The sequence below is a fragment of the Schistocerca gregaria genome, chromosome X (genome assembly GCF_023897955.1).
Source record: "Schistocerca gregaria isolate iqSchGreg1 chromosome X, iqSchGreg1.2, whole genome shotgun sequence".
Lineage (NCBI taxonomy): Eukaryota > Metazoa > Arthropoda > Insecta > Orthoptera > Acrididae > Schistocerca > Schistocerca gregaria.
Window position 1 is genome coordinate 517,671,300 of NC_064931.1, and position 14,757 is coordinate 517,686,056.

Consider the following 14,757-nt stretch of genomic DNA (forward strand, 5'->3'; position numbering starts at 1 on the left):
TTTCCTTGGGTATTCCCATGTTTTCCATGCCGTGTAAAATGTACTCTGAGTGTGCTGTTTATCCCAGTGAATGTAGCTTATGGAAAGTTTCAACAGATTTTTCTTAATTTCCTGTTCATTGTATTTATTTATAACTTAACACATGAGTGTTTGTAAGATAATCCCTACAAGGAACAGTCAGGACATTTACTGTGTTGAATTCCCCTTTTATAGCATTAAATTGATTAGTACATAGATGTGCTGAAAAGTAATGCACCAAATTTATTATAATAAAATTCTTAAATATTTTTAAATAAAAAAATGTCATTAACATTATACATCTTTATTCTTCATGCTTACATATTTATTTTGCAACATAGTCACCCTGGTGATGAATACATTTCTCCCAACGTTAGACCAGTTTTTTGATGTCGTCACTGTAGAACGTTTGACTTCAATGATGGAGATACAACCTCCCCTCAGTGTTTACTGCTTCATTACTATCAAAGTGAACTCCTTAAAAGTGTTCTTTAAATTTTGGAAACAGATGAATATCAGATAGGACCAATTTGGGACTATATGATTGATACTATATGATCGATTACAGTGAACCCAATGCGTTGGGTTGTTGCAGATATCACAGCACTTGTGTGGTCCGGCATTGCCACATTGAAGGAGAGGTGCTGCATGTGTGGATGAACTCCTTGAATTCGAATCTTGATTACAGCAAGCAGTTTGTCATGCACCAAAAAATAAAGATTTATAATGTTAATAACATTTGTTTTATTTAAGAAGGTTTAAGAGTTTTCACATAATAAATTCAGAGACATTACTTTTCAGCATGCCCTCAATGCTATTAGCTTCTTAGATTGATTGTTATAATTCCCTAAGTTTTCATATTTTTTGCAGACAATGACTCATTGTGTTTTTCACTTTCATGTTGTCTGTTTTGTTGTTGTAGTTTATATTATAACACATCTAACTCTTCTAGCAGTGGAGTAATAACTTCATCTCTACATTCCTTTTTGTTTAGTTGTGTACATAAACTATCAATGTTACATTTTGTGCAGAGCCTCATTTTTTTATGTTGAACTTGTTTCTATGCATTTTTAGGTGATACACGATTTTATAATGAAGTCCTTGGTTCATGTCCAATTTCATATCCCACTTATGTGATGTCACATTTCCTTTTTCTAGTGTTGTTGACATATTATAGCATGACACACACAATTTGCTGCAATAAACACGCAAAAATACTCCATTTTTACACTTTGCCTTGATTGTAAGTCTTTTTTGGGAACTATCTTACTTATAATCTTCACTTTGCATTATCTTAAATAACATTCTACTCTCTCATCTGAAAATATTGTATTATTTCAAACAAAATGTGTGTAATATTTTAATTAACTAATAATTCAATAAATGAAACAATTTATAAAAAAATATTGATGTCCAAGAATTAAAAAAACAGTAATGGATTGCATATATTAGTAGGCTAATCTGTAACTTTAATTTCGTGTTACAAATATTTAGATGTTCTTGTGTTATCCTGCAGACAAATGTACTAGTGCACATTGTGTGATTTACTTCTTGTTGTCTTGTAAATATCTTTTGTGTTAATACAGCAGTGACCAGTGAAATATTTTTTTCTGAAACAAAAATACTAAAGACTGTTGTGTAAAGTGAGTAACTGACCATCATAGACCAGTATCTTAGAGTTTTTGTACTCAGATGATAGTATAGATTCAGTATGGAGTTCTGTATTTAGAGTAAAAAATGTTGACAGTTTTCTTACAGAATTTCAAGAATCAAATAACAGCAGTATAATTTATTTCTATAACAGGGTCACAAATCTCTATTAGTACTGAAAATAATAAAATAGTGTTATATTTCTGGAGTGCCTATGTAGCTGCCTTTCTCTGTTCCTCCACAAATTAGGATTCTTTATCTATTTTTACAACTATGTAGGCATCACAGAGTAAAAGTAATTCCCTCTTTTGAACAACACAGGCATCAGTGCAAGTGTTTAGTTGTCTTTGTGGCATATATAGACAGTGTAATAGCTATATCTGTTTGCTAATGTAGTTCTTGACTTGATATACGTCATTGAAACTTCCCCTTTCTGTTAGAATTTTTCAAATTCACTAAGTGTGAGTTGGAAATGTGATGGTCAGATTACTAAACTGTCCATATCATTTTTGTTTTCTGTACATAGTTATGCTAAGTCTACACTTTTCCAGTAAATTGTTTATTAAGTGAGCTTGGTGTGTGTTGGTTAGTTGACTGTTTAGTAATGAATACATTAGTGATTTAATTTATAATTGGAGGTTATATCTGTCAGTTTGACTCCAGTTATTATTTTGTATGTGTAAAATTTCCAAGCATACATTACTTTTGTTTCCATGATAAATTATAACTGATGGAGCTAACTAATTCCCTGGTCAGATGATAACTGAGAAATACTGCATCCTATGGTGCCATGCCAAGTAGCATTACATAATGGCAGTTTTGTTTAAGTGAAAAGTTTAATGACAATTTCTGCAATTCTGTGGTGTTATTAATATGAATAAGATGGATTTCTGTATCACTCAGAAAATGTTGAAACAGGAAGTTAGAGATAAATGTGGGTGCATTTTTTATTTGTATAGAATGTTGAGTCTTATCGTTAATGACTGGCTTACAAGCATGCAGAGATTATCTGATTAAACAGCTTTGCACATTATGCGTGAAGTCACAAATTGTCAGAGAAAAAAAAGACTTGTTTATTTACTTATTTATGTTTAAAATAGAGATAATCAATTCTATAAATAAGTTTAAGGATCATAAAATGCTTTTCAAAAACATGTTACAATTAATAGCTGAGGTGGCCCATAATTTATTTCTGTCTTTTAGATTTATGAATTTTTTACTACTCATTGGTTGAATAGTTTATGATAAAGTAATTTTGATGTTACAGGAGAAAAATTTTGGAATGTTAAAAATTTTGAGTGTTGACATTGCTGATTCTGGGGAGTACATTTGCCGTGCTGAGAATCATTTGGCGTCAGCTGAAGGATCTCTATGGCTGAATGTTGGAGTTCCACCACAAGTATTACAGCCATCGGAAGGTAATCTTAGAGCAATTCTCTGTCCAGATAGTGTGTAATGCTGATTGTAATTTCATGATTATTTTGTAAATATGCTTTGCAACCATTTCTTTATTTAGTTTTATAAAAATTCTGAGTTTGTGTTATGAGATAGAAACATCTTACTAGCAAACAAAGAACCAATTGTTTCAAATGACTGAGATGATAATAAATACAAAGGGAAAGAAAATAACATTCTCCCCTTCATTTTGAAATATCAGTTTGTTTGGAGAGACACTGCGTGAGCGCTGGCTGTTGGGGAATTAACCCCCACAGTTGATATATGCTTCATATCATCTGCGTACTCTCCTCTGGATTTGAATACTCTTGAAAATTGGAACAGTATGGTCAACACTCACTGAAGTTGTTTGTTTGTCAAAAAGAGATGGGTTGACTGGTGAACAGAAGATTCATCCATTGGTTAGTAATGGTTGGGTAGCTTGATTCATTATTGATTTTACAGAGCTGAAAACCAAAATGAAGATTCTAAAAAAGAGAGTGTTAAATTAATGGAAATAAAACAGTCCTGTGGGTGTGAACACCAGAAAAGAATTCCATAGCTAAGAATTCAGTATATCAAAAGTGTGTTACTAAAAGAACTAGATGTTACACACTGAAGCGAGGAAGGAACTCAAAGGGCATAACAAACTGATGACACTCTGTTTGCAAGTATCTGTGTGTTCACACCAGTTTAGCTGAGAATCAGCATTCATTCCTACAAATTTCATGTCTATTATGGAGTCACACAGTGCCACCTCAAAAAAACTCTCCAACCTGTTCACTTCCTACTCCCATGTTAGACTACCACTGTCCACCACCTCTCCAACAACCTCCAAACATCCCCCAGATCCCCTCATAGTTGACTAACCCTACTGTATTTACTCCACCCTCAAAATTCCGTCCCACCAGCATAGAGAATACAGAACCTAAACAGACTCAAAACACAGCCATGAACCTTTCCCCCAAAAGCCTTAGCCCCACAGTAATATCAGTCCTTTCCAAACGCCTGACTTTTTGCCCCACTCCCAAATTAAATCATGCAGGACTTATTAAAGGCTGTCTCTCTCCTTCTTCCAGTCCCTACAGTGGAAACACTTTTTTGCCACTAACCCTACCAACCGTACTCAACAAAAGACCAATGTTGAACCCAGCCTGACTCTGTTCACTCCTCCATCCAACTGTGATCCACCCCCATTGCCCCCTAGTCACTCCCTGTTAACTATCCAGAGTTTCTTAACCTCGAACCTGATCTCACCATTCCCAAAATCCCTCAACATGCAAGCTAACCTTACAACTGCAGAAAGAACCACAATCATCTAGAGGAATCTTTCCTAACCATCCAGAATACCAAACCCCTCACCTGGTTCAGATTCATTGGTGACACCTTTGTGATCTGGATCCACATTCATCCAGAACCTCAACACCTTCTCTCCATCTGCTTCACCAGGTCCTCCTCATACCAATAAGTCACCTTCCTGAATGTTAACCTCCACTTCAAAGATGACTGCATGAGTACCTCTCTCTGCATCAAACCTACCAACCACCAGACATACCTCAACATTGACAACTACCACCCATTCACCCATTCTATTCCAAGAATTCGCAGCCTAGCCACCCATGCCTGTCATATCAGTAGTGATGAGTAGTCCCTCTCAAAATAAACCAAGGGTCTCAATGAGGCCTTCACAGGTTGTAATTACCCTCCCAACCTAGTATAGAAACATAACTCCTGTGCCTTACCTCTATAGTCACCCCCATCTCTAGAAGTTCCACCATCTGGCCACAGAGGAGCACTAGCAACTGAATAACATTCTCTGCCAGGTTTTTGACTACCTCGCATCATGCCCTTAAACAAGGAATGTCATACCCACTGTCCTTCCCACCCCTCCCACAATGCTATTATGCCACCCACTTAATCTACACAATATTCTTGTCCATCCCTACACAACCCCCACTTCCAGCCCTTTGTCTTATGGATCATATCCCTGTAATAGACCTGGATGCAAGAGCTGTCCCATACATCTTTCCAGCACTACATACTCCAGTCTGGTCACAACTATCTCCTATTCCATCAGAGGCAGGGCTACCTGTGAAACTAGTCATGTGAGTTAGTTAGTTATATTACTTGTTCCATGGATCATGAACACGATTCTTTCGTAATGATGTGGAACGTGTCAAAGTACAAAAGATTCATTTATCCCAAATAATCTTTGTTAGTCTTATATACGGTGCAATTGTTAATACTTACTGTATTTCTTTAGCCTATGTCTAAAAATTCATCTATGGAGTAGAAGGAGTTGTCATTCAGGAATTCCCTCAACTTACTTTTGAATGCTGATTGGTTGTCTGTCAGACTTTTGATATTGTTTGGCAAGTGACCAAAAATCTTTGTGGCAGTATAATTCACCCCCTTTTGTGCCAATGTCAAATTCAATGAGCGGTAGTGAAGGTCACCCTGTCTTCTAGTATTGTAGCTGTGAACTGTGCTATTAATTCTTAAGTGATCTGGGTTACTAACAACAAATTTCATTAGGCTGTATATATATTGTGAAGCTACTGGCAATATCCCTAATTCTTTAAATAATTGTCTACAAGATGATCTTGGATGAGCCCCAGACATTATTCTGATAACACGTTTTTGTGCAATAAATACGTTCTTTCTTAGTGATGAATTGCCCCAAAAGATGATTCCGTAAGAGAGCAACGAATGAAAATATGCATGGTAAGCTAACTTACTGATATGCTTGTCTCCAAAATTTGTAATGACACTAATAGCATAGGTAGCTGAGCTCAGTAGTTTCAGTAGATTGTCAATGTGTGTCTTCCAGTTTAAATTCTGATCAATACAGACACCCAGAAATTTTGAACAATCTGCTTTAGCTAAAGATTTTCCCCCACACTCTATATTTATTTCCGGTGTTATGCCTTTCCCTGTACTGAACTGTATGTACAGTGTTTTTTCAAAGTTCAATGAAAGTCCATTTGCGGAAAACCACCTAATAACTCTTTGAAAAACATTATTTACATTTTCCTCACCTGATACTTGCTTTTTAGGCTTGCTTACAATACTTGTGTCATCTGCAAAGAGAACCAAGTTTGCATCTTCATGAATGTAATTAGGCAAGTCATTAACATATATTAAAAACAATAAAGGCCCCAAGGCAGAACCCTGTGGTACCCCATTCTTGATACATCCCCAGTCTGGATAATTTGATGCCCTTTGTGTACTATGTGGGTTTACTGTTTCAACCTTCTGCATTCTACCAGTTAAATATGAAGTGAACCATCTGTGTACTGAACCATTCATTCCATAGTACTTCAGCTTATCTAAGAGGATTTCATGATCCACACAATCAAAAGCCTTAGAGAGATCACAGAAAATCCCAATTGGTGATGTTCTACTATCCAGAGCATTTAAAATTTGATCAGTGAAAGCATGTATAGCACTATCTGTTGAAACACCTTTCTGAAAACCGAACTGACATTTTGTTAAAACGTTATTCCCACTGATGTGTTAAGTTACTCTTGAGGACATTACTTTTTCAAACACTTTTGGGAAGGATGTCAGAAGTGAAATAGGATGATAATTGTTGACGTCTGTCTTGTCACCTTTTTTATACAAAGGTTTAACTATGGCATATTTCAATCTGTCAGGAAATATTCCCTGATTCAATGAGCTATTACATATGTGGCTAAGAACTCGACTTATCAGGTGTGGACTAGATTTTAGTATTCTATTGGAGATACCATCAGTTCCATGTGAGTTTTTATTCTTAAGTGAATTTATTACTTTCTTAATTTCAGACGGTGAGGTGGGTAGGATTTCAATTTCATTTGTTTGCACCGGGAACGCCTCTTTCATATAGAGTTCTGCCCTATCTGGTGAGCAGCTAGTGCCTATATTTTCCACTACATTTATAAAATGATTATTAAAAATATTTTCAACCTGTGATTTTTCATTTATAAGCTTTTCATTGTGCTTAACAGTAATACTGTTGTCCTGTGACCTTGGTTGCCCTGTTTCCCTTTTAACGATATTCCATATTGTTTTAACTTTGTCATCAGAGGTGCTAATCTCAGACTTGATACACATACTTCTGGATTTTTTTATAACTTTCCTTAGTATATTACAATATTTCTTATAATGGTTGAGCTATTCTTCATCTCGACTTATTCTAGTGTCTTGGTATAGTTCCCATTTCCGGCTACAAGAAATTTTAATCCCTTTAGTCAGCCATGTTTTTTTATCAAGTTAATTTGAATTATGATTCACTAATTTCTTAGGAAAACTGCTTTCAAATATACCCACAAGTTTATCATGGAATAAGTTAAATTTAACATTTGCATCAGGTTCCTGATAAACATCCTCCCAGTCTACCCGTTTCAAGCTTTCCTTAAATTGTTGAATTGTTATATGGTTAATTGGGCGTATTATTTTGTTTGTTTTTTTCACATTACTGTATGGAGCAAAGTCATGAATTGAAAGTAGCTGTGCATCGTGATCAGAAAGCCCGTTCTTAATAGGATAGGTGCTTACTTCTTTTAATTTATCTTGGTCTATGAAAATGTTATCTATCAGGGTGCTACTGTCTTGTACGATACGAGTAGGAAAATCAGTGACTGATGTCAGATTGTAAGAGAAAAATAATAGTTCAAGGTCGTTCTTCTTGCTTGAGTGTTTAAGAAAATCTACGTTAAAATCTCCACAAATGATAATGTGTTTTCCTTTTTCTGACAGATAACGCAGCAAGAGATCTAGGTTTTTAAGAATCATTTGAAAATTTCCAAGTGGGGACCTATACACAGTCACAATTATGAATTTACTACTGTCCAATTCAAGCTCACAAGCGCATACTTCAATGTGCTGTTCTACACAGAATTTTACGGTTTCTATGTTTTTAAAACCATGTTCCCCCTTAACATAAATGGCAGCTCCTCCTTTCTCCATATTGTCTCTACAAAAATAAGTTGCTAGTTTATACCCATTAATATTTACATTTTCTATTTGTGTAGTTATATGATGTTCAGACAGGCACAGTACATCAACTTCTGTTGTATTTTTAATATTCTCAAAACAAATTATTAGTTCGTCTATTTTGTTCCTTAATCCCCTGATATTTTGGTGAAATATATTAACACAACTGTTTCCTCTACCTTTATTCGAACCATTTATTTTTTTACCTTTAAGAGCTGCCTGTCTGGACATCTTGTTCAACCTAAAAAAGGTGCCCCTATGCCCTTTCGGGTCACAGGGGTTTTGCGTTGAGTGCTAGTGGCCCCCTTTAGACGACCTACAATTAAATCAGCTAATCTATCCTTCCCTAGACTATTTAGGTGCAGGCCATGTCAAGTGCATCCCCATCTCCCAATGCTACCAACAGGCACTGTATAAATGTGTGTCTTTGCACAGTCCAGCAGCTGCTCGCTCAACTCTCTGTTAACTCGCCACACAGAAGGGTTAAGCGAGGGCTGATCGTAACGCTGCAATACCTCAACAAAACCCACATTCGTACATCCTGTTGCAGCTCCTATTTTATCCAGGTCACTCTTAATATCATAATTCCTATCCTTAGCCAGGCTGTTTCCTGCCCCACCTATTACTATCACCTCATCATTTTTGTCAAAGTCCCTACAGAGTGGTCCTATGTCTTCTATCACCTGGCTAAGCCTAGCACTTGGCTTAAACAAACTCGTAACCTGGTAATCTGCTCCTAATTTCTCCTGCACTAGTTGGCCTACACCCCTCCCATGACTGCTACCTAGCAGCAAGACTTTTCTTTTCCTATTACTAGATTTTCCCGACCTAATGCTGTTACCAATTTTAGTAGTCTGCTGCACCCTACTTTCAACTACTCCTGTTTTTGGCTCCTCCCTTCCTACTTCAGGTAACAAGGAGAATTTATTCATAACTGGAACTTCGACAACATCTACATGGCTGGTCCCTTTTCGCGATTTCCTTGTTACCAATTCCCATTTCCCGCAGTCTTTTTCCCCCTTTAACTTAGCTAATTCAGTTTTTACCGAATCTAGTTCAGCCTGAAGGGCACACATGTTTTCCTCCTGTTGTACAAATCTTTTTTCTATACTACAGAACCTACAGTTCCATGGGAGAGCCAAAAGCATAATCTCGTCAAATTTCCCGCTACATGAGCCCCAATGAAAAACATCCCCACATACCACACCCGATTCTATCTTCCTACGGCAGCTTCCATACTTAGTACTCATGGCAATGTACAGTAATAAAATTTAAACAACAATCTCTTAATACGACAGACTAAATTCTTAAATCAGTAAGATAATGAACCTGCAATGGATGTAATCTAACGAGCTACGTGAATTTAAACAATCGTTACCTGAAAGTAAACAAACGCCAAATGGAAAGTCTATGAACAAATAAGTTTGAATAATCTACAATCCGACAATAAAAAGTCTTTAATTATTGACCAAAGAAGTATTTAAGATTATAGGCACAAAGTTAAGTAATAATAAGAGGTCTACACACGCACGAAATTTATACCTACAAATGTAAACATACACTGACGAAAACCAGTCGTTAAGTAAAACCTTCTTTACGAGTAAAATACGCTAATATTCGTGAAACCTTCAATACACAGTCTAACACAGGCGTTAATTTAACTATCTAAACTATAATTTACACTAAGTTTAATATTATTCTATTACTGAACACTTAACTTTTGCCAGAGCTCCGAAAGCGCGCACACCGCTTGCTCCAAAGATCCTGTTTATAGGATCATGTGATATACAAACTAAGCTGCAACCACTGTGCTGTGTGCCATGTGGGCATGGAAACCAGCAGGCTGTCTGTCTTCATCAATGGCCACTGATAAACTGTGGCCAGGAAACGGCTGGACCACCCAGTTGCTGAGCACACTGTCCAACACATTGTTCTTCATTTTAATAGCTGCTTTACAGCCAGCGCCATCTACATCCTTCCTACTAACACCAGCTTTTCTGGATTACGCAGGTGGGAACTCTCCCCACAGTATATTCTATGTTCCCATAACCTTCCTGCTGTCAAACTTTGTCATTGTCCTATATCCACCTATCCCCTTCCCTGTTCCAACTCCAGCATTACACAACCCTCTGTTCCATCTCCTCCCCTTTGCTCTCCGTCTAACCTCCTGACTGCACCTAGCTGCCCTAACCTCTCTCCACCTTGTGCTGTATATGCCCACAAGCAGCACTTTATCATCTCCCACCCCTACCCCACTATCCATCCCCCTCCCTGCTCCAGTCTCCTCCTTACCCCCACCACCCAGATTGCTTCTCCCATCATGCACTGCTGCTCGCAGTCTGACTTTGGCAACAAGAGACTTGGTCATGTGTATGTGAGTTGTGTTTGCATGAGTGAGTTATTGTATGTTGTCTAATTGTGATTAAAGGTCTTTTGGCAGAAACCTCATTTGTTTGACAGTCTTTTCATTGGGCTTGTCTGCGACTCAGCATCTCCACAACATAGTGAGTAGCAATCTACTCATTTCATAATATTGTATGCAATTTAAGTGTTATTTTTTCTCTTCAAGTGAAAATTCAAGGCTTTTTTTGCTTTATGTTCATTGTCACTTTATTGCACATTGACTGATTTTAAACTTCCTTGAGCATTTCATTTTCTTTCTTTGCAAGGAGCTCTATTGTATTTTTGACGCTATAATATTGTTGTCACCAGCAAACAGAATTTAGTCCCTAAGACTACATCTACATCTACATCTATATCTATATCCATACTCCACAAGCCACCTGATGGTGTGTGGCGGAAGGTACCCTGAGTACCTCTATCGGTTCTCTCTTCTATTCCAGTCTCATATTGTTCGTGGAAAGAAGGATTGTCGGTATGCTTCTGTGTGGGCTCTAATCTCTGATTTTATCCTCATGGTCTCTTTGCAAGATATACGTAGGAGGGAGCAATATTCTGCTTGACTCTTCGGTGAAGGTATGTTCTCGAAACTTTAACAAAAGCCCGAACCGAGCTACTGAGCGTCTCTGCTGCAGAGTCTTCCACTGGAGTTTATCTATCATCTCCGTAATGCTTTCGCGATTACTAAATGATCCTGTAACGAAGCGCGCTGCTCTCCATTGGATCTTCTCTATCTCTTCTATCAAGCCTATCTGGTACGGATCCCACACTGCTGAGCAGTATTCAAGCATTGGGTGAACAAGTGTACTGTAACCTACTTCCTGTGTTTGTGGATTGCATTTCCTTAGGATTCTTCCAATGAATCTCAGTCTGGCATCTGCTTTACCGACGATCAACTTTATATGATCAAAGCTGTCATGAAAGTGATTGATCTATATTAGGAACAGTATTGACCCTAACATACCTGTCAGCACATCTCAACAAAGTGTACATTGGTGCCACGAGTCAGGGAAGCTTATCTTGTCCAGGGCATCTCCTATCTCATACACACAATTCCTATCCAAACTGTTACGGCCCCATCCACTGTCACTACGCGGTTGTCATTTGAAAAATCCTTACAAAGTTATCCAATCTCTTCACTAACTCTTGCATTTGGTTGAGAAAAAGCTGGTGACCTGGTATCTCACCCCAAAGTTTTCCTGAAATTGAGGGCCTACACTTCATCCATGTCTGCTAGCTAGCAGCCGCACTTTCTTCTATCTAACATTTAGCACATTCTTAGGCTTCCTTATTTTGGTAGAAGTGTGCTGCATATCCTGCTCCGAGTGCTGTTTCAGATTGTTTATGGCTGTCATTCCTTCTGCCAAAAGGTTAATGCTCTGAGGATGGGACTTGGGGAAGGATAGTAGGGCCAAGTTTGAGGTAAGGAATTCCTGGAATCTGACTGGGGGTTGGGCAGGAGGTAGGGGGCTGGAGGATCATGGTTGCATGGTGGTATGAACTGGGAGAGCCAAGGTTCAATGTTGGGATGAGGATGGCTTTGGTTGGAAGCATTGGTGACAAAGAAGTGTTTCCAGTGTAGGCATAGGGAGAAAGAGAGTACATCTTTGACAAGTCCAAGATAGATAAATTTGGAGTAGGTCGGAAGGATGGACCTTTGAAGAGGACTGAAAATTCTGTAGGACTGAGGTTTTCAGTAGGGATGTTAATAACAGTCTTTTGAGTTTGCTTGGTTTTTGGGTTTTGTGGAGTGTTGGAAGGCAGTTTTTGAGGACTTGGTAATTTGAACGGGTCAGCTTGGCTGGGCTGGAATGCTCGTCCAGGTGTTGGAGTGCAAGGGTTTCTTTTTCAGAGATGTTTGGCATTTAGTGAGGCTTGCACAGTAACAGTATGTTCCAGAGGGAATACAGGTGGTTCTGGGACATCTGTCCTATGGAGATGGGTTCTTGCAGTGATTGGTTTGTGCAGGTCTTTCCATGGTACAGACATTTCCGATTACCTGTATTCCTTTTGCAACATACTGCTACTGTACATTCCTCACTACATACACAACATCTCCAAAACAGAAACACTTGCGCTCCAATACCTAAAGGAGCATTCCAGACACCACCTAAATAAATTGTCCAACCTGTCCACCTCCTAGTTCCGCCTTGGGGCACCACCAATCCCTCCAACAAAAGTCTATTTAATCCCAAAATTGAATCTTGTCTCTCTCAGTTCATACCTCCATCCAACAATCAGCCCCCCCCCCCCCCTCCTCACAGCTAACTACTCAATAGTCAGCTTTCAAGAATTCCTTACCTCCAACTTGGCCCCTGTATTCTTCCTCAAGTCCCTTCCTCAGAGCACTAACCTTTTGACGGAAGGAAAGACAACCATATACAGCCTGCAAACAGATCCAGACCTAATCATTCTCCCTGCAGACAAAGGCTCCACCTCTGTTGTGATGAGTAGCAATGGATACCTGATGGAAGGCCTCCGTGAGCTGGCCGACTCCTTCACCTACAAGCTCTGCCAGAGGGGTCCCATCCCAGAAGTCCCACATAACCTCCAATCCTTACTGAAGTCCATAAGCTGTACCCAGACCCTCTCACCTGAGGCCATCTCCCACCTCACGCTAACATCACCCCGTGCACCCACTTTCTACATGCTCCCCAAAATCCACAAACCTAAAAATCCTGGATGCCCCATTGTAGCTGGCTATTATGCTCCCACTGAAAGAATTTCTTTTCTTGTTGAACAAAACCTCCATCCAATTGCCTGAAACCTAGCCTCCCACACTGAAGATACTAACCACGTCCTTCACCGACTTTCCACCATTCCCATCTGTTTACCTCCTGAGTCCCTACTCAACACTGTGGACACCATCTCCCTGTAAACCAGCATCCCTCATGCCCATGGCCTTGCTGTTATCAAATACTACCTCTCCCAATGTCCTTCAAACTCCAAACCCACCACCTAATTGCTTATACACCTTACCAACTATGTCCTGACCCACAACTACTTTTTCTTTGTGAAGGGAAGGTTTACAAACAAATTTGCAGCATAACCATGGGCACCCACATGCAAGAGCATCCATACTCGGGGGCAATGGGGTGGCATTCTCTAGCTCTCAGGGAATCGAAAAAGATATAGTATAGTCAGGTGTTTTTCTTCTGAGAAAATGATTGAAAAGTAGCTATTATACAGATTTTTAACAGTGCTGGAAATGAAAATTTTTATGACTACTTACAAGTCACAATTTCTCTTCAAAAATATTAATAATACTCCACACCCCCAGGTCTAGTCCCCACTGCTGCCCCCTCCCCCCCCCCCCCCCCCACTTCCTCCCCTTCAAACTATCATATGGGTGCCCTTGCTTGAGTTCTAGGTTGAGTTGGAAGGTGATATTTTGGTTGTGAGTTACTGACGACAAGAATGTGAATGCTACATAAAGATTCTGGTAACTGACTGACCTGTGTAGCATAACCTATTGTTTATGTTTGAGCTATATTCTACACATTTTACTATATTTGAGGAACGTTTCATTATAAAAACTAAAACTACAAACGAAATTCAGAGAACCTACATTAGGTGACGGACAAGTCTACCGCGAGTGTTTTGATACATATTACATACAAATACACACTTGAAAATCACAACATACTCAGAAATAAACTGCCACTATTTGTCACAAGGAAGACTATAAGTTATCACTGCTGTTTGTCACTTGTAACAATGTAATCTTTTGTTTTTTAAATTGGGATGATGTCACAAAGTCCAACACAGTTACTCCTGAGAGAGAGCTATCTTGTATGGAAACAACATCTAATATTGCAGAACTTACTTTTATCAAATCAATATGAAGGTCCAAGAATCTTTTACAACTGGAAAAAAAATTTGCGCATAGATTAGACACTACATTCTTCTGCTTCTGAACTGCCTCACTCATAGGATTGTGTTATACTGCAGTTTAACCAAATTAGTCATTAACATTCATTCATCTTACTATGAGGTGACAGAAGTCATGGATACCCCCTAATATTGTGTCGGACCTTTTCTTGCCCAGCATAGTACAGTAACTTGACATGGAATGGACTGAAAAAGTCATTGGATGTCTCTTGCCGAAATACTGAGCCTTGCTGCCTCTCTAGCCAACCATGATTACTAAAGTGTTGCTGATGCAGGATGTTGTGCATGAACTGACCTCTCAATTAGGCCCCATAAATGTTCAATGGGATTCATGTCAGGTGATCTGCATGGCCAAATCATTTGCTTGAACTGTCCAGAATGTTCTTC

General features: G+C 38.6%; 1 protein-coding gene across 1 annotated transcript in view; it reads left to right on the forward strand.

Annotated features, from left to right (window-relative positions):
• LOC126298209 (hemicentin-1-like) overlaps positions 1-14,757 on the forward strand; it is a 748,827-nt gene that overhangs the window by 267,167 nt on the left and 466,903 nt on the right. Inside the window, exon 15 of the mRNA XM_049989513.1 lies at positions 2,936-3,086. Coding sequence (XP_049845470.1) covers positions 2,936-3,086 — 151 coding nt within the window. The remainder of the gene's footprint in view (positions 1-2,935; positions 3,087-14,757) is intronic.